Source organism: Pelodiscus sinensis, chromosome 5 (genome assembly GCF_049634645.1).
Source record: "Pelodiscus sinensis isolate JC-2024 chromosome 5, ASM4963464v1, whole genome shotgun sequence".
Taxonomy (NCBI): Eukaryota; Metazoa; Chordata; order Testudines; family Trionychidae; genus Pelodiscus; species Pelodiscus sinensis.
Genome location: NC_134715.1, coordinates 52,697,191 through 52,723,670, shown reverse-complemented (window position 1 = coordinate 52,723,670; position 26,480 = coordinate 52,697,191). Strand labels below are relative to the sequence as shown.

Sequence of the window (26,480 nt, the reverse complement as noted above, 5' to 3'; positions counted from 1 at the left end):
TTGGTAGGCTTGCTGCTACTGCTCTCGGGGCCTATATTCATTTTCTTTTCTTGAAGAGTCTCACTGCTGTGGTTGTGTCCTGCAGTAATGGGAAGAGATACCCAGTTTCTAGGCCTTAAACTGGAGCTTCCTGATTTAGTTACAGTTCACTTCTCTCTTTGTTTCCCCCATCTCTAACAGTTTTCTTATTGGAAGACAGACACTCCAATGACAAGTTCAATGGACGCTATTATAAAAACAGAACTCTGCTGTTGCTGCCTCTGCTCCTTTAATATGTTCTCCGGGCTACAGGAATGAGTGAACTATGATGCATGGCTTCCAAACAGTATTCACACTGAGTAGCTTACAAGACAATTTACATATTTCTGCCCTTCAAAGGGGAAAGAAGGGGCATCTTCTTCAGAAAAATAGATTTAAAATCACTGCATTTGGGGGCAATCTAGAACTTAATGGAAGTGGTATGCAAAAGCTGTGTACATTCACAAAACAGATCACTCCTACTGTTGCAGCTCTGTTCATGTGAAATCTTTGTGTTTGGCCTCATCCTGTTTAAAGCACCATACAGTGACCAAGAGCAAAAAGCTTAATTGCAAACCTCTTTCTGAATTGTGGAGCTTGTAGGATGAAACAATTTTGATCACGATGTTGTTGAACTCTATTCAAAGAGAGTTTACCAGCTGTTAATTACATAGTCTATATATTATATGGTATAAGAAGTAAAAGATCCAGTTTGACATTGATGGAAGAAATATTTTAATAAAATATGCATGGAGGAGAGAGCCATCAGTGACGTACCTAGCCTCTGTCAGAAGCTGGGAATGAAAGGCAGGGGAGGGAATCACTTGATGATCACATGTTCTGTTCCTCTGGGGCACCTGACATGAAGCATTGGCCACTATCAGAGGACAGGATACTGAGCTAGATGGACAGTCGGTCTGACCCACTATGGCCATTCTTATGTTAGTGACCCAAGGAATAAGATTATGCTAGCTACAAAAAGCAAATATTCAAATCCTTGACTTTGGACTTTCTTCTCTTTTAATAGATCTATGATGTTGACCATCATCAATTCATGCAAAACCCCCAAAAAGTGTCTCGGTTGCACTGCAATGTGAACACTCTCCAGGTTCTGTCGCCAAAAAGGGATTTGGGAGACAAAACTTGCCAGTGTAGACAAAGCCTTAAGAACTGACGGCAATAATCAGCATTTCAAAGACTAAAAGCTCCATCCTTCTTTTTATGCAATGAGCCACAAAGAAAAGGAGTAGCTGAGCTCCTGAACTGCTGCTCTGACACATTATTCCTTCTCAGAGCACAGGCATGTGGCAATTTAATTCCATGAGAGGAAGCAGACACCATAAAAAGGTGTGGCAGCCCAGGATGCAGGCAGACCTGATCACTCTTGTTTATCTTATTTGTGTTAACCAACTGTAAAATATTCATAATGAGGAAACAACTCCCATTATCAGTGCTTATTACGTATCTTCTCTTCCCCAGCCCACTATAAAAATCCTCCCTCTCTGCATTATTGCTTCATTTCTCAGGAAGTGAGACAGCTGTCAAGAAGTCTTATCCTTAGTTATCATATTTACCCTGACTCATTTTATCTTTGACACGAACAATCAGGCTACAGAACAATAAGAGGACCTAAGCTGCAGAATCTACATACATACATAGCAGCTGACACAAACACACAAAAATGTGATGTGCCTGTGAGTGTTTGGTTATTACAGAGCAAGCTGATCCAGGACTGTAATACAAGTTGAACCTCTCTCATCCGGGACTCTCTGGTTCGACAACATCCGTGGCCCAGCAACACCACAGAGCCCCAGCCACAGAGGCTGAGAGTGGCTGGGAGCAGAGTCCGTCTGGTCATCAGCAGCCTGCAGGGCCAGTGGCCTGATGGTAGTGAGTCAAAGGAGAGGCTGTCATCCCACGAGGACGGGGTCAGGGAGCCCCTGGAACAGGAGCAGCAGTGGCCCTACACGGGGCAATGGAACCCCAGGAGCAGCTGCTACCCTGCATGGGGCTGGGAGCAGAGCCCCATGAGTAGGCTGGGGGGAGCAGAGCCAGGCAGGTGGGCCAGAGGAGAGGTCAGGCCTCTGGGTTCTCCCGGAACAGCAGCCAGGAGGCCTGACCTCCCCTGGCCCAGCAAATTTCCTTGTTTGGGACCACTCAGGTCCCAGACAAAGGATGTTCAACCTGTACTTTTCATGAAACAGGGAAAGATGGGGCAGGAGTGTCTTGGGGGGTGGGAGGGTCACACACAAAAAATCTGAAATGAATATTTTGGGGCGGAAGGGGGAGGAATCCCAGCAGAAATGACAATCACAAGCTAAAGGATACCTCTGACTCTTCAGAAGACAAAATGTTCACATGCACACACACAAGTATGTATTATCCATGACAAAAGATGTCACACAGAAGTAACATGACTTCTCTGAAGATAATCTGAAAACCCACATGAGCAGCTATGAAATGAATGTCATTAAAATTTTACTATTATGGATTTAGATTTGTCACTCTGGCAAATCAATTTAAGTTATTGTTTATGTCATTTTAATAGTCTCATATTACATACATTAAGTACAATTTTAAAAAGTAGTAAAACATTAGAAGACATTTAAAGAAAACTTTCTTTGTAATAAACTGGAAAATACCAATTAAACAAGACATAGATAATAGCTGAATTCAACCAGCACTCCTTGCCACAAATATATGGAATGTTTGGATAACGTATTAAATTCACTCAGAGCCCATGCCACCGAACATAAAAACAGCTTTCCCATAAATTGACTCATCTGAAAGCAGTATGTCAAATTTTCACACTTACTGGAAGAACAGAATACAAGTGCAGCAAATCATCTCCACTTCATATTGTGAGATGACAAGAAATACATCTCCTATAGCAGAAACAACTTCCATCAAGGCAATAGGTTCTGATGGTAGAAAACCTGTACTTGTTAAGTTTATCTGCAGTTCCTAAGTGGTTACCATGTCAAGAAAGAAGAAAATTTAGTTGAGAAGATAATCCCTGCACATGGGACTGAAAGCTAAAATATAAGTGGAAAGTGCATAAGCAGAGAAAGGCCTTTGTTGAAAGATTCCCTCTTTGCTCAATTTCAGCAAGCATTCCAAAATAAGACTAGACCTAAACAGATGACTCAGGAATAGATAAAAGAATAGCTATTAGAGGGTGTGGCTGGCCAATTTTCTAAGTGGGAGTTTCTGTACAACATTGTTTTGAAGATTACTTATTTAAATATGATGTGCATCATATGATGGAGACAAGGCTCTTACAAGCTGACTAGTACTCAAAAACATTTCTAAAAACTGAATAAACCATTCCATCTAATCAGCTCTGATTATAGTTACATCAAAAGACCAAAAGTAACAGCAAAAGACGAAAAGGGGAGCAGGTCGGGGGTAGGCGGGAGAATCACATCTCTATACAGTAGTACAGGCCGAGCCAAAGAGTTTGCGGGGCCCAAGGCAAGACACTGGGAGTGGGGCCCCGGGCCTGGCTGGTGAATGGTGAATACTCAGCAGTGTGGGCCCAAGGCATTTGCCGTGCTTAACTTCCCCTAGGGCTGGGCCTGTAGTAGTATGCCACAGTCAGGAACTTCAAAAAGGCATCAAAAAATTAAAGCAACCAGCAACCAGCTTACCACACTCCTTCCTGTGACATAATCAAGCACTACAAATATATGGCTGAATAAGTCTTATTTTCCCAGAAAGGCTGCATATTTCAAATAGTCAGGTTGGGTATCCAAAGCAAAACAATAAGCTCACTTGTTTAACTGTAACCCTCGCCCACTCATCCTTCCGCAGGAGCTGGCAACATTTCTGCAACCCCTTCACATGAACAAGGGTATTTCCAACAAATGACACAGAAGTGATTTGCTACTTGAACAGCTATTCTAGGACCAAAGTAGGTCCCTAACAAAACCATACAGATAGTAGAAAAAAATTGTTCAGCCCATAGTAGAAGCAGCATAACCCTTCTGGATGTGAGCTACACATTTCACACTATTGGAAATACCACAAAAAGCAGAGCACTGTAATAGTAATGTAGAAAAGCTGGATTCAGAAGAATCTACATGCTGATTTCAGATATTGAGCTTCCACCTACAGTAAAACAATACAATCACCACACTTTTTTCTATTATGAATAATGCTGACCCAACAATAAGTAAATTTCAAATGATGTAGCCATAACCAAAAATTACTTAAGAACAAACAGGATACAGACAATGAAGATACATAATTAGTTATGATGCAACCAACCAGGACAGCTGACTGTACCTGGAATATCTTTAAGCGCAATTTTGGATGAATTTTAAGTGAATGGGAAGCAGTCGTTGAAAGCATTCCATAATGTGTACTGATTACTCAACTTTCTTAAACTGGCTGAATTTTGTGTAGTATTTTACAAAGCACACTGATAAGTTACACAGCACAAACTTTTTAAAAACATGTTTATTTACATGCAAACACACAGAGCAAGCATTCAATATATACGTACACATCAAACACTGCACTTCCTCATCCCCGGCCCCACCCGAGAGCCCACATCCCCAACCACAGTCCACCTCCCTCCCTTCCTCCCCCACACTCCAACTCCCTACACCAGCCCAGAGCTCTTTTCTGTGCACTGAACTCCTCATTTCTGGTCCTACCTGCAGCCCACAACCCCTGCTAAATCCTGAACCCTACTTCCCTAGCCTAGTTAAAGTGAGAGAGGGTCAGGGAGAGCATACAATGTAGGGAGGGGGATGGAGCAAGGAGAGGTCAGGGGTAAGGGAGCATGTCATAAGTGTTCAGTTTGTTGTGACTAGAAAGCTGAAAACCCTGCTAACCTCCAGTGTGTAGATTTACACCTGGAATCCAAAGAGCAGCAGGGCACCCAATGGATAGTGGGGAACCCAGATGGTAGCTGCCCAGCTTAAAGCAAAGACCTGGAAGCAGCCCCTCTGGGGAACTGGCTTTCTTGTCAATTTCATGGTTCTATAAGGCCTATGCCTCTTGCAGAAATGGGGTTACATTGGAATAATAGGGTAATGGTTCCCAATCTTTTTTACACCATGGATCGGCAAACCCATTCACAAACTTTCAGCAGACCAGTAACATTGTACCTGCATAAAATGTTACCATAACTGATTGCGTGTTACTATTATTGCTAGATCAGATTGATTTTTTTAAAGAAATTTTGGAAATATTTGCAGATGTATTTTCTTTGTTATATGGACTTTTCTTAGGTAAAAGCATGTTCAAATGTCATTTGGAATCCTTTCAGACAGACATCTTGTACAAAAAAACACCCAAACCAACAACGAAGACAAGTTGTACAAGGCACCTTATTAGTGGCCTAAGATTCCTCTTTCATGGTGGCCTGTGTGTCTCGACCTTCACGAAGCACTGCGAGGGCCGCTACTGGGAGTGCGATCTGCTTAGAACAGGGTATTGAAGGGGTGAGAGTCCTCAGGAAAGAATATGGGCTGTAGCTGTAATGTTGGCAGGGGCAAGCCTCACCTACCCTTCACCCCCCTGTGCAAACCACAACAACGGTCATGGAAGCAGCAGCAATAGCCCTCTTGGTTTCCTTTCTACCTATGGACAAATGTCACTAGAACTGGTACCGGGCAGTGGTCCCACTCCCACCGTGCCTCTGGATGCTTCACTGAGCTTACTGTAACCCAGCAAGGGGTTCCCCTTGCTGATCTGATCCACCTTGCTACAGGCTGGTATCTCACCTTCCTGCACTGACTCAGCCAGAAGCTCGAGTCATCCTCAGATAAAGGTTTAAAGCTCCTGAGAGCAGGGCTGCTGCCTTGAATGGCTCAGCCCAGTGGGTGTTCTCAGTTCCAAGAATGTGCATGGAACATGCTGTGTCACCGGCCCTTGCTGCTTTATTATTGCACCATGGACCAGTGCACATCTAGTTCTCTACCTGTTCTCCCATAAAGTGTGTTCCCCATCACTGGTCAGAGGGCCTCCTGCTTTACTGTGGCTGGCCCAAGAATGTGACTGTGTCCTTCCGCCCGGCACTGGCTGCATTTCACACGTATACATAGTCACAGTTCTCCCACCGTGCGTTCTCTCCTCCCTCCCCAAGCACATCTCGCGCCATCACAGGTAGAGGCGGGTGCGAGCCCTGGTAGGGCTGCCATCTTATCTGGGTGGGGGGGGGGGGGTGGAGGAGGAAGGGAAGTGACTCCTGCTCTGCCTCAGCTCCAGCGCCACTGCCAGGCAAAATCATCCACCACAGCTGCTAGAGCTGGACTGCCGCAAAGAGGTGGTTCAGCTCCAGCAGCTGCCTCAAGCCTGGCGGTCAGCAGTTCCGGTCCACAGACTGGCAGTTGAGAACTGTTGCAGTAGGGCACTTAACACTGATAGGAGCAAGGCCATAATGCAGACACTGACATAAGCTGCCTTATGATGACTTCACTCTGTAGCGTAGACCAAACCTAACAGCTGAGAAACTAAAATATATTTATTTGGGTAAAAAAGCTAGCCTAGCAGATAGCCCATTGGGCTGGAACTCAAGAGGCCCGAGCTCAGTTACCAATTCAGGCACAGTTCTTGGCCAAATCACTTAATCATACTGTGCCTCAGTTCCCCCCATCACATAGGTGGGAATAATACTTGCTTCCCTTGTTAGAGTGTTGGGAAGATCCATCAATTATTGGATCTGAACTTCCAACACTCCGGTCATCTGAAGAAGTTGGTTGTGCCCACAAAAGCTCATGACACCATCTACATGTTTTGTTAGTCTTTAAGATGCTACTAGACTATTTGTTGTTTAAGTTTTTCCTGTTACAGACTAACTCAGCTACCCCTCTGAAACCCATCAATGATTGTGAGGCATTCGTACTATAGTACCGAGGGCCTTCCAAGTAGATAGGCCCAAATATCTGAACTTCCTTCTAGCTGTACAGATGTTACAGGTGTTTTTATAATGAAATACCAGAGATATTTCACCATAACATAATTATAATGAAAATAACCTTAATCAGTTTTACAAAAAATGGATAGTTTACATAATGTTTACCTCACTGCTCTTGTTGTGTTTCATGTAATACGCTGACCAAGAAGCTGCAAGATATGTGAAAACATCAACCTGTTATTAAAGACTGGTCCAAAGTGTTTGTTTATTTTACTTTTCAAACTAAAGCGTCTCAAATTTAAGACATATCTCTGTATCAAAGTTTGTACAAGCACTTGCATAATCCTGATTGTGGCCTTTGGGTATTACAGATTGAACCTCTCTAGTCCAGCACCCTCGGGACCTGACCAGTGCCCATCCAGAGATTTTAAGCCAGACCACAGGAGGTCAATATTGTGTAGCAGCATTAAAGACACTTTGACTGCATAGTAGGCTCTTAGAAGACATTTAGAGATCAATTAGAACTAAACAACAGCACAGAACACTGAGAACCAGGACTGGTGGCTATATCAAACATTCTGATACCATGGGAAATTTGGCCACACCAATGATAAGCGGGCATTCAGCTAACTAGAATCATGCCAGATCATGGATGTTGCTGCATTAGAGGGGTTCAATATGTACAGCAATATAAAAATATTAAAAAGCAGAAGCTATTTTAACAAATATTGTTTAGTCACTCATTTTAAATCAACTATCTTAATGGAAGCAAGACCCAATAATTTAGAGCTAGATATTTATCATAATCATCGTTACTCATCTTTTCACTCATTTTTCACTTAATATCCAAGAAAGTTCAACGTTGCAACCCCAAATGGGAACATATACATGTGGAATTTCTGCAGGGACATTTTTATTTTCTACCCTACTGAACCACATTCATCCACCAGATAGCCCTTCTGGGCACTGAGTAAGCCTGTCAAAAGCATATTTATTAGCCAATTAGAGATAGTAAGTTTTAATATGTGAAAAAAATCTGACAAAACTGACATCTACATAGCTTCAACTATTAGACAAGAAGATTTCCAACTCTAGGTCACCAGTTCAAATTCAGTCCAGAGCATTAGTGACTTGCAGCTGTCAAGCATCCAACAGCCATTTAGAATCACAGAAAGAGTTCAGATATTAAGTTTCACTTTCATAATATAAAATTGCTGAAGATTTAGAGTTAACATTTAATTTAAAAAAATAAACTACTGAATGACGCCTATGCAACATGAATGTCAGGACTGGACAAAGCTAAACATACTTTGGCCAATAAACATACTTTCCTGTAAAGCTTTCTAGGTATGGGTCTTTGACCTAAGTATGTGTAGGGGAGCCTGGACAACCACCTCTTGACCAGAACAACATCATCTGCATTGTCCAGCCCTGCCTTAACCGGACTAACAATGGCTGCCTTGACCAAAGTGCGGCTTCTAACAAAGCAAACCAGGCCTGATTCAAGTCTCATGCATGAAAGCATGTAGGCCAGGCTAAGGAGGGAATGCCTTAAACAATAGTGTGTAGGGAGTATTGGTATAGTGAAACCATACCAAGAACATTGGGAGTAACTGGTATGTAACTGGTACTGGTACGTAACATTTCTAATAAGTGAAAATCACCGATGCAGCCACAGACGTGTCCATCAAGTATAGCATAGTTTGAATAGCAGGCGGTATCCCAAATAAGGGCATATACAATACGTAAACAATTGGTAGATTTTACTAGAACTACCAAGTCTCACTTCGATTATCTTTTCTACACCTACTTTTATAGCAGTGGAAGGAATTGGGTAAAGAGTACCCACTACCTTACTCGCTGCAACTAGAAACTGTGCTTGTTCCTACCGACCAATACATTGTGGATGCCTCTGCCCGTGGAGAAACAACAAGGCTATTACCTCCTCTCTGATAATCATCTGACAATCGTAAGGTCTTAGTGGTGGAACAATGTGTGATTTATAGAAATAAGTACATGTATATCCCTATCCTTAAAATTACGTATCTTGTGTATTTGTCCTAGATGTTATATTATTATCTGTGCTACCTATCCTGTGTACTGAAATAGATCTGTGTAATCTTGCACTGCTCTCCTTTACTACTCTGTACATAATAAAGTTAACAAGAGCCTACCTGAGGTGTTTTTTACTGGCTCCTCTCATATCCAAAAGCCGAACCACATGACAGGAATTTCCATCAACTACTCAACTAGTCGATAGGCACTTCCGCATTCCTCCCGCTGGGGCTCTTGTACATTTTAAAGGAGGAATGCGGAACTCCGCACGCAGCCCCAGGCTCCATGCTGTGCTGCCACTTTGAAATGCCTCATGGAGCCAGGCTGGGAGTCCCCCGCTGATCCTGGGCTCCAGTGCAGCTTTTCTGCAGAACCTGGGATCAGCTGTGTACTCCCAGAACCCAGGGTCAGCTGAGCCCCAGATCAGCTGTGCAATGCTGCTGCTTTCATGTCCCTTCCACACCCGCCTTTGCTGCCACTGACAGAGGCAGCAAGAGGGGGCATCAACTAGTCGACTGACTAGCCGATAAGCATTTGATTATCAAATAATCGACTAGTCGTTAACATACCTACTTTGACCACTTTTTCTTTTTACTAATCTCACAACCAAAATGCTGTATCACTAATATAGTGTACCTCCTTACAAACATCTATATTTCTTCTTCCGCAGTTAGATTGCAGATGAGGACTTTGAGATGTAATTTTCCTTTATCTACACCACAGATGTGATTATTTTACTTTTTTGAGATTCATTTAGTATCAAGTACTCTGTCATTGTACTCATACCTAGAATGGTTCTGATTTCCAAAAGGAAAGTAGTAAAACAAAGTTAGTGGAATTAAATCATTTTGCTAGGATATTAATTTCAAGAACCATTTGTGTGCATGGAATTTACATCCCAGAAAGAAGGGAAGTTCTCAGTCACTGAGAAATCTACACTCTAAACATATACTAAAAGTTATAACTGATCATGGAGACAGGGGAGAAGATGAAATAAGATAAAAGCGGAGCCAAAAGAGACACCATAATAATCAAAGCATTATTTACAATAATTACACCAGTTACTGTGATTCAGTTTAAATACAACATAAACAAAGCTATGTTTACCTTACAGCCATACAGACTCAGTCAATACACCACTAACAGCAGCATAATCAGTCCTTCCCATTTATCTTCCACTTACTTGAAGCACTGCCGGTCAGCCAACCAGAACCAACACTTTCCATCAAAGTATAGCTAATCTACCAGAAGCTAGGGCGAAGGAGTCTCTGGCTGCCTGTGTAATGCAACAATGCTCAGAGTAAACCAGCAGCTAGATTTATATTATGAAGAATAATGTGTGCGTAAACCAAGCGAGCAGGTAAAGTTTATATCAGACAGCTGCAGACCCACCTAGTAATTAGCAATGGATTCACTTTCAAGGAGGTTTTAGGCACAGGCGCAACTAAAAATGTAGGGAGGGAAAACTAAACAAAGGAACTGGTCACAAGGTGACAGGTTGCTTTTTAGGGGCTTACTGGATTTCAAGATTTATTGGACTATAGGAATTTACTCAGCAATCCACTCAGCTGATCCTAGCCCAGAGAATGCTGACAGTTAAAGTTGTTTCACCTCAAACTCTGCCTACAACTTGTGTGACAGAGAGATAAGGAAACAGAAGAATTCTTGTTGGTATTGCTTTCAGTTAGAAGCCAACATTTATGGGCTTTGCATTTCTTTAACCAAAACAAAAGAAATTAGATGTTTAGGCTGCTGTAGGAAACACTGTCTGATAAAAATGGTGAGAATATCTGTGATTTTGGCTACCAAGTTTGCCAATGTTCTTGCCCACTTTTCCTGCTTAGATGTTTTCTTCTGCTAACCTTTTTTCCACTGTCATTGATTGACACTTAGTTGTCATATTAAAAGAAACTAGTAGTAGCAGTACTAGTATGTAATAGATTAAATAATACAGACAGAATATAACATTATAACCAGTTTAACACTTCCCTCCTGATTTGTTTTTTTTTTTTTTCTGAAGGACAATGTTACCGTGTGCCCATATCAGAACTCCCTACTGAAAGAGGAGGCTAGGCTCTTGCCACTAGCTGCTGCTAACTTAATCAACCTATAGTGGATGTACTGTCAAACTATGCAGAGTTTTGTTTACAAATGAGAAACTGTCCATTGTTTTTTAATTAAATGTGCAAATCTCCAATTAACAAAATGCAACCATGGCAAGTTAATACCATATTTCATCATGGGACAAGTCAGCTATTTTTGTAGGATTCTTAGAGGTTTTCCTTTTTTCTCTAAGCAAAGTGACCAGTTCATTGTGCACAAACACATTCACTGCTAGAAAGCCATGTCTTCAACACGACTGCCATGCCTGCATTTCAGGTATTAGCTATGTCAGAATTAATTACCACAAAGCTTGACAAGATCCTTCACATCATTCAATGTACTTGTAAAGGCCCTGGAAAAGGGCACAGTAACAGATCCTGTGCAGGTCAGCAAGGCCTGTACTTCTGCTGACAAGCCTTTCAATAAATCGCTGCCCCATAATCACTGGCTAGCAGGCCACTAAGTATACTGTCAAGTTTTCAGTTACCTGAGATGCACAAAAACTAAAATGTCAGCTTTATGACTAAATGTTTCATTTGAAAAATTCCATGAGCATCATCTCATTAAGATGGCACTGTGTATGTAACCCTGAACAATAGATTAGCTTGACATGGTATTTGCTTCTTACTATTCTACTAAGCTTTACATTTAATTAAATAACCATATTTAACAACAGCTGCATATCAAGAAAGTGGCATCTCCAGATTGATAGTTTTTTCATTAGTAACCTACTTCCCATCCTTTTTCCAGTCCCCAAGCTTTTCCATGGATGCAAATGTGTGAAACAATCATTGACTTGCATGGACTGACATTGCACTGAGTACGGTAGCTATTTTCCAAAAAACATTGTTTTGTTACCTATTATAACATCTCATTGGCAGTTATGGTCCTGAGCAACTAAGCTCTAGAGATGAGATTTCTAAGTAAAAAGGAGGAGACAAACAGGTTATTCTGATAAAATGTCTTTCCTTCTTTATTCCTGAAGAAAGTGCATTGTTGTGATTAATATGGTGTCTTCCTTTCACATGCTCTTATGATTTCATGGTTTTTTACATTTCCCATAAAAATTGTGTTCAATATTAGAACTTTATATCTGCAATTATAGAAATTCTAGCTTCATAAGCTTAACTTGAGCTTGAAGTTCAAAATATGGATTTGTGAAGACAATAAGAGGTAGGACTTGGTTGGTCTTTGATATTTTGAAGAGGACCCACAGAGATCATCTTTCCAAAAGAGCTCCAATGTATTATTGAGATCTTAAATTGGCCTGATGTTTTTCTCTATTAATTTGGAATATATCTGAAATATAGTAAATTCCTTTTTTAAAATTTGCCATTAAAAATGAAAGCTATAGAATACTGTATTTAATATATATTTCAATGAAGTTTTTAGTATGTATTCCCAAACTAAAAAAAAAAAAAAAAAAGTACGGACCTGTTAACAGAGCACAAGTATAAAATATTAACACTATAAAAACACTTAAGTTTCAGTCAGTCTCCCTTTCATGAAAAACAGAAGCAAATTCTTTATTCCAGATTTAAACTGCTGGATCTTTGTGGATGATCAACAAGTTGCTAGACTGTGACTGTGCTGAAATACAGTCCAACATATTTACATATTGCAAAATGCTACCCTGTAAGTCAATTATACAAAAAACTTCTTCCATCCAACTATAAAAAGTTACCTTAAGTAAAATATAGATATATATCCCTTCAATCTGCCACTGAAAATATATTTGCCTGTGACAGACATTTTAAAGGTTAGAGTTTGCACATTCATCCAATTAAGAAGGCAGAATCAGAATGTGGTTCAGGGTAAAGTACATTAGTATGTCTGACTGGCAAAATTCCACTATAAACCAGAATGGTTAGAATACTTATGGGAGAGGGGTCCCAGCTCTACTTGTGCTACAATCAGCTCACCTCCCCAGATGGAGAGAAGCTAGGAGGCAAGCTAAATTAAACCTTTGGAGGAAGATCAGAGAAGGCTGTGAAGAACCAGATATAAGAGGCAGCCATAGGTTTTCTCCAAAAGGAGAAGACAGGCTCCAAGAAGCCCTGGATAATAAAGGCAAGCAAGAACGCCAAAGACAAGATAGAAGAGGCTCAGCAGAGAAACTGAACAGAGTATGCTGACGAATGTCTGAAATTTAAGAAAACAGACTGTCAAAGTCTGTTTGATAATACTGGGGAGACATATGTGCTTCATATTTACTAAGGACAATGGTATTCTAGGAACCAGGCTGGAAGGCCACAACACAGGCTGGCAGGCAATGCCAGTTAAGGTGACTTCAGGAAACATCTGAGCCAAAAGTTTTGTATTCCTTTTGAACTTTATATCAATAAACAAAGACCCAAGAAAGGGTGTTGCCACTGCATACCTGAAAGTCTTTGTTGGGTTACTAAGGAAGGGAAACTGAGGCAACATGTGTGAACTGAGACCAGAGAAAGGTGGCACAGCAAACACTGGGATATATGCTATATTCTTATACATGTAGAAGGGGAGGAAAACTCTTACAGAATTATAATTCTATAATTTAAAAGTCATTAATAGAAAGAGCTGGAACAGCAGTTCTGTTACCATTAATATTCACAGGCTTCCTTGCTTCAGCTACAATAAGCACACCTGAGCTGGGGAAGGGAAACTTTCATAACCAAGATATTAGGGATGTGAAGGACTAGTTGACTATCTGATAAGCAAATGCTTATCGGATTGCCAACATGCTGGTCGACTAGTTGCGCCCCCTCCCTTGCTGCCTCTTTCAGAAAGAGACAGTGAGGAGGCGGGGGGTAAAGAGGAGGAGGTACTTCAAAGCATCAGTGCTGTCTGAAGCATGGGGCCAGACCCCAGGCTCCACGCAGTGCTGCCACATTGAAGTGCCACATGCAGCCTGGGGCCAGCTGAGGTGTCCACAGACTGCACGTGGCATTTCAAAGCAGCTGCACCACAGGGAGCCCAGAATCAGCTGGGGACTCCCCCACTGATCCTGGGATGCACGTGGCACTGCCGCTTTGAAAAGCCACAGAGAGCATGGCGTCAGGCTCCTTGCAGCTTTTCAAAGTGGCAGTGCTGCGTGGAGCCCAGGATCAGCTGGGGACTCCCTTGTTGACCCGTGGCTCCGTGCAGTGCTGCTGCTCTGAAATGCTGTGGGGAGCCCAGCATCAGGCTGCACTCAGCATTTCAAAGCAGCAGTGCCGCATGGAGCCCAGGATAAACAGGAGTCACCAACTGAACCCAGGCTCCCTGTGGCGCTGCCATTTGGAAATGTCGCATGCAGCCTGAGGACACCCCATCTGGCCCCAGGCCGCAAGCAGTGTTTCAAAGTTGGCAGCAAATGAAACGACTATTCGATTAGTAAATCGATATTTAACATCCTCATCAGATATATGGAAAAGGCATACATGTTTAAGGCATAGGAAAGTAATGTATGCATCTGGGGGGAAAAAAGACTGATGTGGGTAGGATCTAACTGAAACACAACATTCTGAAAATTCTGCTGTGCATCTTTAAGTTGTTTCTTTTAAATTTTTGCCTAAGGTCATTTTCTCACTTGCATGATTGCAGTCTTTTTGGACTAAGGGGAAAAAAAACCTATTCACTTTCTTCTCACCAACATCCAGTGTTTACTTACGTGCCAAGCAACTTGATATGACTGTGTTATCTTTATCTATGAAAAAACAATTTGTATGTATACAAAGTGCCATATATACAAACACCAAAGTTTGTATTGTTTCTACAATACAAATAAAAGCTAATAATTAAGGGAGAGAACTTTTAAAAAGCTTACTTTTGAAGTACAGACACAGAAACTGTTAAAAAAGTTATTATACAGAAAAAGCTCATTTACAGAATGCACCAGTGCCTAGTGTCACAAATAGCTGGCCTGTGCACAATTTAAAGGACACTTTAGAAAATATGTTGGAAGTAAGAAAAGGGAAAAGAAAATAAGGCAGACAAATGATAGTGCAAATGTAACCACCACCAAGGCGGATTTGAACCTAGGAAGCTGACTCTAGGAGCCTCTACCCTCTGAGCTAAAAGCCAGCTCGCTCCCAACCCATGCTGTAGAGGTCTCTTGATCTTAACTGTTGCAGTGGTCTAGGTGCCTCTTGCAGTACTCAGTAACCACACCTAGGTGTGTGGGTTACACAAAGCCATTCAAAAATCTTAAACATGAAGGAGAACTTTGCAATCAATAAGCACTTGGAATATGGGCTCCTGCAATCAAGATGCAATAACCTAGCCATAACTAAACAAGCACATACAGTAGTAAAAAACTGGATACAGGCAGTCCCCGGGTTACGTACAAGATAGGGACTGTAGGTTTGTTCTTAAGTTGAATCTGTATGTAAGTCGGAACTGGCGTCCAGATTCAGCCGCTGCTGAAACTGACCGCCAGTTCTGACTTACATACAGATTCAACTTAAGAACCCCAAGCTTCCCCAAGTCAGCTGCTGCTGAAACTGATCAGCGCTGATTCCAGGAAGCCTGGGGCAGAGCAACTCTGCCTCGGGCTTCCTGTAGTCAGCGCTGGTCAGTTTCAGCAGCGGCTGACTTGGGGACGCCTGGGGCAGAGCAGCTGGGGTGCTGCTGGGTTGCTCCAGTAGCACCGCTCCTCCGCGCTACTGGACCAACCCAGCAGCACTCCAGCTGCTCTGCCCCAGGCGTCCTGATTCAGCCACTGCTGCAACTGACCAGCAGCGGCTGAATCAGGACCTGGGGCAGAGCAGCTGGGGTGCTGCCGGGTTGGTCCAGTAGTGCCCAGAGCGGGCGCTGCAGGACCAATCCGCAGCGCCCTAGCTGCTCTGCTCCAGGGTCCAAAACAAAAGCCTGGTCTGCTGGAGGGGGGGGGGGGGGGGGGGCACACTAGCCACGCCCCCCCCCCAGCAGACCAGGGACACGGGGAGCAGAGCCGCAGCGGCAGCGGGGTGCCGCGCCTCTGAGGCTTTGCTCTGGCAAAGTCTCAGAGGCGCGGGACCCCTCCCCCCCCCGCGGCTGCGGCTTGAGTCCCGGTGCCTGTGGTCTGCTGGGGACCGTCCCCAGCAGACCACAGGCACCGGGACTCAAGCGGCAGCAGCGGCGGTTCCCCGCGCTTCTGAGGCTTTGCTCTGGCAAAGCCTCAGAAGCGCAGGAACCCGCCCAGTGCCTCTGGTCTGCTGGAGACGGTCTCCAGCAGACCAGGGGCACTGGAGCAGCTTACGAACGGGGCTCTCTCACCCCGAAGCTCGCAGGTAGCAATCCGCTACCTCGACCTCCGGGGCGAGAAAACCCCGTTCGTAAGTGCGGATCCGACATAAGTCAGATCCGTGTAAGTCGGGGACTGCCTGTATAAATAAAAAACTCAGACACTGTATATAAAACCGCAACCACATCATGCCTACACTTTTAATATTAGAACAAATATTGTCAAACAAATTGCCCAGGAAATGTTACTCAATGTTACAATACCACATTAAGAATTTTTAGTTGGGTATACTTTCATAAATTTGTAAGGCACTTTTGTATTTGTTGTTTCCTGATGATTACATATAGATTATACAAATATCTGTACAGGCAGTCCCCGAGTTACGCGGATCCGACTTATGTCGGATCCACAGTTACGAACGGGGATTTTCTCGCCCCGGAGGACTGGAGCGGCGGGACGCCTGGTCCCGCCGCCCGCCTCCTCTGGGGCGAGAAAAGCTGCTCCCTGTCTCCCTGGTCTGCTGGGGGAGCCAGCAGACCAGGGAGACACTGAGCAAAGCGGCGAAGGACCCGGGGCCAGACCCGCGGCGCTTCCAGCTGATCTGGAATCAGGACTCCTGGGGCAGAGCAGCTGGGGTGCTTCCAGATCAGCACCGCGGGTCCGGCCCAGGTCCTCCGCCGCTTTGCTCCTTGTCTCCCTGGTCTGCAGACCAGGGAGACGCTGAGCGAAGCGGCGGAAGACCCGGGCCGGACCAGTGGCGCTTCCAGATCAGCGCCGCGGATCTGGCCCGGGTCCTCCGCCGCTTTGCTCCGCGTCTCCCTGGTCTGATGGGGGGGGAGGAACGCAGCTAGTGCCCCCCCCCAGCAGACCAGGGAGACGTGGAGCAAAGCCCGGGGCCTGTGGTAGAGCAGGTGGGGTGCTGCCGGTTGGTCCCGCAGCACCGCTCCTTGGCGCTACTGGACCAACCCGGCAGCACCCCAGCTGATCTGCCCCAGGAGTCCTGATTCAGCCGCTGCTGATCAGTTTCAGCAGCGGCTGAATCAGGACTCCTGGGGCAGAGCAGCTGGGGTGCTGCTGGGTTGGTCCAGTAGCGCCGTGGAGCGGCCGCGCTACTGGACCAACCCAGCAGCACCTCAGCTGCTCTGCCCCAGGCGTCCCCAAGTCAGCCGCTGCTGAAACTGACCAGCGGCTGACTAGAGGAAGCCCGAGGCAGAGTTGCTCTGCCCCGGGCTTCCTGGAATCAGCTGCTGATCAGTTTCAGCAGCAGCTGACTTGGGGACGCCTGGGGTTCTTAAGTTGAATCTGTATGTAAGTCGGAACTGGTGTCCAGATTCAGCCGCTATTGAAACTGATCAGTTTCAGCAGCTGCTGAATCTAGATGCCAGTTCCGACTTACATACAGATTCAACTTAAGAACAAACCTACAGTCCCTATCCTGTATGTAACCCGGGGACTGCCTGTACAATGGAAATGATAGCTATTCTTCCTACTGACAGTTCCAAGGAAGAATTGTAGGCAGAATAGATATGGTCCTAAAATTAATTGCCAAGGGATTTGGCAATGAAAAAGTAAACAGATTCTGGGCAGCTATTACTGATCTAACGCAACAGTCAGCTAATGCTCCGATAAATAAGATTTAAGCCACACCTAACAATCTCATTTCAAATCCTGAAGTATAACTCATAACTACACGACTTGAGGATCTGACTCTGTAAAGTTCACAAGAAATAAAGCAAAAAGAGGGCCACATACACTCTGAATTCCCAGTGGACCCCAAAGAGGCCATTCTTTGGGGGGGTCTGACTTCTTCCCTCTCATTCTTTGACATTTAAACAAGAGGACAACAAAGACAGGGGCTATCTAATCTTTTTGACAGAGACCCTTGCTTCTTCCCCCAAAATACATCTGTGGACAGGGGAGTTAGAGCCATGATGGCAGCAGCAAGAACTCCCAACACAGGGTTTCCACAGAAAGGGCTCTAGGCTCCCAAGATCCCACTTGAAAACGCTATAGAATCTGCCCCCAAACTACATGAATTAGGACAGTGGTTCTCAAACGTTTCGGCATTATGCCCCCTTTTTGATGTTTGAGAAACCCTCACACCTCACCCCAAAATTGCAGCAAAACTTGTTGGAAAAAAAGGGGGGGGGGAGCGGAAGAACTGACCAGGGCTGAAAAACAGTCCGGGCCAGTGTAAAAAAAGGGTGCCAGTACACCAGGGGAAAAGTAGTTGGTCTTTTAAGAGCAGAACAGTCACTGCCCTTTTACGGTGGCCATTTTGAAGTTTGCCCAGGACACTCTATCCTCCCTCCGCTCCAGCCAGTCCGAGCAGCACATGTTCCGGCGGACGCCCAAGCCAGGAAAAACAGAAAATACCGGACAGTTCACATGGTATTTTCTGAATTTTTTTACCGGACAGTCAGGGTTCTTTCTTGGGGGAGGGAACTGACTGGGGAGTGGGAGGCTGGGTTGCCTCGTGCCCCCCTGGAATTTCTTCATGCCCCCCAGGGGGCATGCCCCCCAGTTTGGGAACCTATGAATTAGAAGGTTCCTAGAAAGAAGATGGCAAGGTTTCAGAAATCACCACCTTCTTTCCAGAAACCTCATCATTCTTCATAGCTGATGTGAACTATCGCATGGTTATTATCACTGCTTATATTGATCTACATGGTGATACACAGTTCGTATTAGGAATTTCTATGGTTCTCATTACCATTTTTAAAACCAACTTATAAGACAAATTTAAAGTCATATTAAATGTGCATTTAATTCCTTAAGTCACAAGAAACTGTAGTGATACTTGCTTATTTTGAAGCAATTCTAGATAAACTGTGAATGAATTACTTCATACCCAAGGGCTAGTCCTGGTCTAAATGAACCAGCCCTACTACACCCTCTGATTTGATATGGACTTTCCCCTCTCCTCATGTGTGCTCCAGCAGACAAAGTTACGACTAAAGAAGGAAATCTGGGCTTTTTGCACATATTTGACTAGTCTCATTGACTTTAAAAGTGACTGAAAATGAATCCCACTGGCTAAATCCCCCATCCCAGCAAGACTGTGGTAGGCCATAAATGCTGCAACTTTTTTATGAGGGTCAAAGATGCGTGAAGCTACAAAAGAGGATGTCTCTCCATATTGGCTCTGTAGGCATGTGGAAGGAAGGTAAATGGACAGGATAGGTCAGGAGTGTCTGCACTGGTGAAATCTACTCATAGAACACAGATATTACTGTGGTGAGCAATACAATAACAGCATTAGGATTTTTTGGGTCAGCATGCAAAACAAAGTTTTGGTCATCCCACATCAGTAACAAATTTCTATTCAGTGAAATCATATGACTGGAAACTTTGGACATGACTTAATAATAAGGCAATTCTCTAAAGTCTGACCAAATTGGAACAGACTAAAGTGGGGATGAAGAGAAAACAGGAAAATTACTCTTGCAGAAACTCCACGTGCAAAACTAATTTGCTCTGGCATTGTACAAAGGTTAAGGATTAAGAATTTAGGCAGAAGCAATCATCATCTTTTTGGAAGGAGTTACAATACGTTCCAGGGTAACATTAAAATTAAAACGATTATGATGTCTTCTTCATTTCAACTGTGAGTGTTCCTACAGCAAATGATTTGTTGTTTGTGTGATAGCCACTCAGATGGTGTTGATCTAAAATGAAACTAACTTTTTCAAGAAAGCAAAAGAAGAGAGGGGAATCTAAAATCTAATCTTTTCAGCCTAAAAATATAAAAAGGCAGAGTATTCTAGTCCACTGAGTACAAGGAGAAGGGTTTCCTACTTACTAACTCCAACACTGATAGATTTGCTGGTTGACTATGGGTAAATTACCTTCTTTGTGTCTCACTTCAGCCATCTGCAAGATGACTCACAGTTCATCTACCTCACAGGCTACTGAGAGGTTTAATCAATATCTCTAAAATTGTTTAACATTGTTTTAGCATTTCTATATGAAAATAAAATAAAAAAAACAATTTAAGATTCTCGTCAAAAAAAGGTGTTACAATATATACACTTGATTCATAACATGACTATTACAAATGAAACAAACAAAATCATTATCAGTCATTTAAAATGGGTGTGGACCCAGGCAAACCCTGGCTCAATGTTTACATTAAAAAGTATCTCACCAATCATTTGTTATTTCCATTTCAGGCTGGTGTTACTTCCAATGGGAGTAGTAACTGTAGTTTCCTGTCCAGATTTTATGTACATACCAATAATACACCTCCAAGCTGTACATTACTTTATTACAGATTAAAATGAAAACAGAGAGGGACTGAAATTCTTTGTAGTTCACCTACATCACTGATACTAAATAATAGAACATACCGAACCACTAACTAGTAAAACCCCTACAATAGTTATGCACAATAGGGTAAGTAAAGAACAAAATGAGTGTACTAACTCTAAATTTCCTTATTTTTGCCCATTAGTTATTTTTTTGGATGCTCAAGCCATTTTCTATGTCTGTAGCCTCCAAACATATAAAACAGGGTGACCGGACAACAAAATGTCAGATGAAATTCTATGTTGATAAATGCACATTAACGCACATTGCAAAATAATCCCAACTAGACAGGCAAAATGATGGGGTCTAAATCAGCTGTTACTACTCAAGAAGGATCTTGGAGTCACAGCTTTTTTTAAACATCCACTTGATGTTCAACAGTCAAAAAGTTAATGTTAGGAACCATTGGGAAAGGGAAAGATAATAAAAACAGTGACTATCATAATGTCACTATATACCAATAGTATGTCCACATTTTGATTAGTGTGTGCAGTTCTGGTCACCCCATTTCAAAAAGGATAAAGTGAATAAGAAAGTGGTATTTGTCCCATCACATAACATGAACTAGGGATCACCCAATGAAATTAACAAGCAGTAGGTTTAACAACAAACAAAAGGAAGTACTTCTTTGCACAAAAGTCAGCCCATGGAACTCATTATCAGTGGATGTTGGGAGTGCCAAAAATATAACTGGATCCAAAAAAGAATTAGATAAGTTCACAGAGGATAAGACCATCAATGACTATTAGCCACGGTGATCCGAGATGTGCTCTGGTGCATCTTAAGCTTCTGACTGTGAGAATGCTGCAAATGGACAACAGGGGATGGATCACTTGATGATTATCTTATTCTGTTCATTCCCTTTGAAGCGTCTGGCCTGTCTTAGAAGACATGATACTGGGCTAGATGGACCATAGAACTAACTCAGTATGGCAGTCCTTATGTTCCTATGTAATTATAACAGTAATAACACTTCGTACTTCTGCGAAAAGGTTCTCAAAAGCACTGAACAATCTCAACAGCTCTAAGGCATGTACCATATCATCCCCATTTTACAGTCAGGAAAAAATGATAAAAAGCCAGAAACTAAGCAGTGCCCTCCTTGAAAGTGGCTTAAACCCTTCTCATGGCAAAATGGGTAACGCAAGTCAAAAATCATACAATATTAGAAGCTGATAACAGTGAAATTCTTGTTGAGGCTACACTCTACATTGGTACCACTGGTGAAGCTGCACTGATGTTAGTAATGGTGAATTTGAAAAGAAACACTAGACTTGTAAACCAGGCCTACAGGAACCAGAGCAACAGGCACTGATAAGTTTCTCATGAATGAGAGACTATGAACAGAAGATGAGAGGAAACTAAACAGAAATATATATCTTTTCTATTAAAAAAAACAAAAAAGAGACAATATATCAAAGGAGGAGGAGGAGAGAGAGAGAACAAGAACACAGAAGATATATACATGGAGATAGGGAGTAAACAGCAACGGGATGCAGAAGAATGACATGAGCTGGGAACTAGCAGAGAGATTTCTAATCGCCAGACTAGCAGAAGGGAGAGATCCCATGTCTCCTCTTCCCTCCAAGTTTGGAAGCACTCTTTTCCAAATAAATTCCATAATGACTCCACCTTAGTTCCTATACTTATCACTTCTGGAATTCCAACCAGTTCCGCCCATGCAGTGACTCAAACTGAAATCTCAACAGCTGTTCTTATCTCTCTCAACTACTACACTAATAATAGTTTTCAGGAAGCAATGTTCCAATGAGAGCAATGCTGAATAATCTTATGATATGAGAGGCTAACTCCTGACCATTAACAAAATATAATTTTTCCATTAAAAAAAAAGAACCACCACATCAAGCGTGTCTGTGAGGCAGAGGCTTTCACAGACCAAATTCTAGAAATTTCTTTAGGGCTAAAAGTTCCAATTCTTTTCAAAGTCGCTTATTTATTTTCAAACGAGAGCCTCCAAGTGGCAGAATATTTCTTCCAAATGACTTTCTAGGTCAGGGATGGCCAAACTCACAGCTCCTTAGCTGCATGCAGCTCTTTTATAGTTAAAGTGTAGTTCAGAGCTCGCCCCACCCCAGGTCAAGCCTATTCTCTACCTACCATATTGGTGGGAAAATCTGGGCTTTTGCCTTGTGGATGCGTGGTGAAGCTAAGGGCTTCTGCCAGAGACAACTGGTGCCTGCTAAGAGTGAGGGTTTACTCTCAGAAACCCCAACATGAAACACCCAGGTGTTAGAGAAGGGGTGGGCAATAACTCAGCAGTGAACCACTAGGCTAAGCTAATATTTACCTGCCACTGCTATATTTATAGGGTTGCCAGGTGTCCAATTTTGAACTGGACAGTCCAGAATTTGAGATTTCTGTTCGGGAAACAAACTGAGAAAAATATTACTGAGAAAATATAAATGTCCGGTATTTTCTAAATAAGATGTAATGTAGATTGTGATGTAATATCAAGTGTGTCTGGTATTTTTGTTGAAACCGTCTGGCAACCCTATAAATTTACCTGCAGGGTGGCAGGTACTGGAGGTCACAGCTCCTGTTGCCGGGAATGGCAATCCACAGCCAATGGGAGCTGCAATCGATAGTATCTGCAACCACAAAGGTAAATATAGCAGTGGGGCACGGACCAGGAGCTAACCTTGCCAGATGGTATCCAGCTGGTATTTGCCCACTCCTGTGTTAGAGCTATATGGAGAGGAAGCCGCAAACAGCTGGGAATTGCAAGGAGGAGCCAGTGCTTGCACTCTGTGGGGAAAGGCAGGAGAAAATGTAGGGTCTCTCCCCATAGCTCCCAGCTTTTTGGCAGCTCCATCAGGTGCAGTTTAGGGAGGGGACCCTGCAGCACCACATGACCAAGTGCGGCCAATGCATTGCTCTTGCTTCGACCCACAGGGGCCTCCCACAGGGCTGAAGCCCTGAGCCCCAGCAGGAATGCCCCAACTCTTGAACTTCTGAAGACTTTCATATTTGCCAGGTGTCTGGGATTCACCCGGACAGTCCGGTATTTTCACCTCCTGTTCGGTAAAAAAAATTCAGAGAATACCGGACACCTAAAATGTCTGATATTTTCTGATTTTTTTTCCCCAGCCAGGAGGTGAAAATGCTGGGCACGTGGCAACCCTACAAACACTCAGCGCCTGGCCGGCCAACCCACCCACCTCCCCCGGACTCCCAGCCCCCTGACCCTATACTTACCGGATTCCGCATGGCTCCCGGCACAAAATAGCTGCCAACTTCCCCTGGGTCTTAGTGCTCAACCTCTCCCGTTCCTATCCCTGCACTCACTCTTAAAGGGGACATGCTGTTTTATTTTATTTTTATTTATTGCCTAATAAGTCTTGGGAGTCCTTTTTTTGAGGGGCACAACAACTTTGGTCTCTTTCCCCCCCTTGTTTTTCCCCCCTTCAACAGAATTTCTCAGTGGTTTTTTTGGGGGGGAGGTTCCAGTATTTTTGTTTTCATCCATCTGGCAACCATATATGCAACTCAAGGAGTTAGTCAGTTGGACAACCCTGTTCTAGGTCCTGCATGCTTGCATGCATACACATACACACCAGCAGCAAGCTATATTTAATGCACAAACTATATCAGGAAGGTTCATACAAGCCACTTTGTTAAGAACAGGAATGAAAACATTGCGGTGGGAGAGGTTTGGAGGATGAATGGTTGGCTGGATATAAACAAATCTAGAAACATTTCTGCTTATGTAGCCATATTTCTTTAACTATTAATCAGATGGAAAAACTAATTTATCCCAAGTTGCTCACTTCACTCAAGCCAAGACTAAATCTTTTCAAGTTATTCAGATGTTATTTGATGACATTATTACATCCAGCGCAAAGTAGCAGAAAGAAAGGAATTCTTTATAACAAAGCATTTTGTGTTGCAAATCCTCTCAGTAATTAAACATTTAGGCACACCAAAGAGGAAGAGGAAAAAACAGGTATTTTCTTTATACACCACCATCTCTAAATACTGAAGATATTTTTATTTTTTCCATAAGGCTCAAGTGTGGTTTTCATTAAATGTATGGGCTTATAGTGAGAAGTTAGTATTCCCCAATTTTTCCTCTTTAACTGCTGATGAGTATTCCCCATAAGAAAATTCATTGCACTGTCTGAAATAAGTACTGTAACAGCAAAAGCCAAACACTGCTGACTGAAGTTTCCACTCCAAGGGTCAGCATAGAGAGTGCTGTACAGCTGCTCTGTGAGCTCACAGAGCAATCTTCTCCAACCAAGGACATCTAAAACCTCTCTGGTATGAGGATAAAGGTTGTCTCCCATCAGATTCTATTTCTAGCACATTTCTTAGTAAGGGGAATGTGTTCCACTTTATAACATTGCAGTTTAATTCAAATACTGAATGTACAGGTGATCTGAAGTGAAGAGTAAGAGAGGTCTTGGAGAACTGTCACTGCACAAGATATTATATGCAGATAACGGATGAAAGTTCCAAGTTTACATAGTGACTTGGTACTGAGCACTCTTCTATGGCTACATGTATAGTAGGAGAGAGGAGTGTAATTCCCCAGCTAGCGTACACATTCTGACACTAGCTCTCATTGAGCTAGCATGAATAAAAGCATAGCTGCAGGAATGGCAGAGGCGGCATGACAGAGCCACCAAGCCAAATCCAAATCTACCTGAAACCTATGGGTATGTACTCGGCATGGCTTGGCTGTGCATCTGCTGCCACAATCTGTGCTATCATGGCTACATTACTATTTATACTAGTGTTAGCTCAATGAGAACTAGCGTGAGTATGTGTAAATGAGAAGGGGGAGTCAACTCCCTAGCTTGTAGTGTAAACTTCGCATATAGTACTCACTGATTCAAAGCATTTCACACATGCTAACAGTTTAGAGTAAGCTAACAGTTTAATAGAAGTGGAAGATAACTAAGCGAAGGGAGTTACCCAAAACCACACAGCAAGTCATTCATAGATTCGAAAGCCAGAAAGCACCACTGTAATCATCTAGTAAATATGACCGTGTATAACACAGACTATAGAACTTCCCTACATAATTCCTATTTGAACAAGAGCATTTCTTTTAGAAAAATATTAAGAGAGTCATGAATAGAACTCCAGATATCTACTCCCAAACCAATAGTGTCTTATCATAAAGGATGCGTCTAGACTGCAGGGGGGTTTTCGGAAAAACGGCTGTTTTTCAAAAAAAATTCACTTACGTCCACACTGCTGTTGCATTCTTTCGAAAGAAAAATCGAAAGAACAGAGAGTTTTTTGAACATTAGTAAACCCATTCTACAAGGAAGAACACCTTTCCAAAAGAGCTTTTTCAGAAAAAGGCATGTGTAGACAGGGAAGAGGGAGGTCTTTCGAAAGAAGACGAAAGAGGAAAAAGCACAGGTGCCCTTGTGGCCACTCCGTCCATAGTAATCACAATTTAAATGCGAGATAGCGTCCACACACTATCTTTTAAAAAAGCAGATCACTTTTTCTATGTGCTTTGGCAGTGTGGAGGCTCTCTTTCGGAAGAAGTTTTTTCAGAAGATCTCTTCCGAAAAAGCTTCTTTCAAAAGAAACTTGCAGTCTAGACTTACCCAAAGTCCTGCTAAACTGGATTCTTATGACTTATCAAATTCACCTTTTATTGTCAAGTATCAAGCTTAGTTCCTGACTTGCATTTGTTGGGTGGCATTTATAAAATAAGTAAAATTATATTACTGAGTTTTCAACTTAATTTGAAAAAAATGTTCTGGCCTTACTTACATAAGATTGTGAAGTACCTACTTGTTTACCGACTCTTTGGGGAGACCTGTATGAAGGACCACCTCATCGCACTGATGGAAAAGGCCACCACTTATGCACTTCTGGAAAACCATGTAGTTTGTAACAAGGACATGAGGAGAAACAGCAGCAGCAGCTAGAACAAGCCTGCCAGAATTATAGAATGAA

The 26,480-nt window shown here is 42.9% G+C and overlaps 1 protein-coding gene across 8 annotated transcripts in view; it reads right to left on the bottom strand.

Annotated features, from left to right (window-relative positions):
• Nucleotides 1-26,480, bottom strand: part of ARHGAP10 (Rho GTPase activating protein 10) — a 270,200-nt gene that overhangs the window by 231,733 nt on the left and 11,987 nt on the right. Inside the window, exon 1 of one of the 8 annotated variants that reach the window (XM_075930010.1) lies at nt 10,125-12,370. The exons of the other annotated variants lie outside the window; for them this stretch is intronic. Within the exon in view, the coding sequence (XP_075786125.1) occupies nt 10,125-10,167 (43 nt within the window). The 5' untranslated portion in view covers nt 10,168-12,370. Of the gene's footprint in view, nt 1-10,124; nt 12,371-26,480 lie in introns of those variants that run through there. 8 annotated transcript variants of the gene reach the window in all.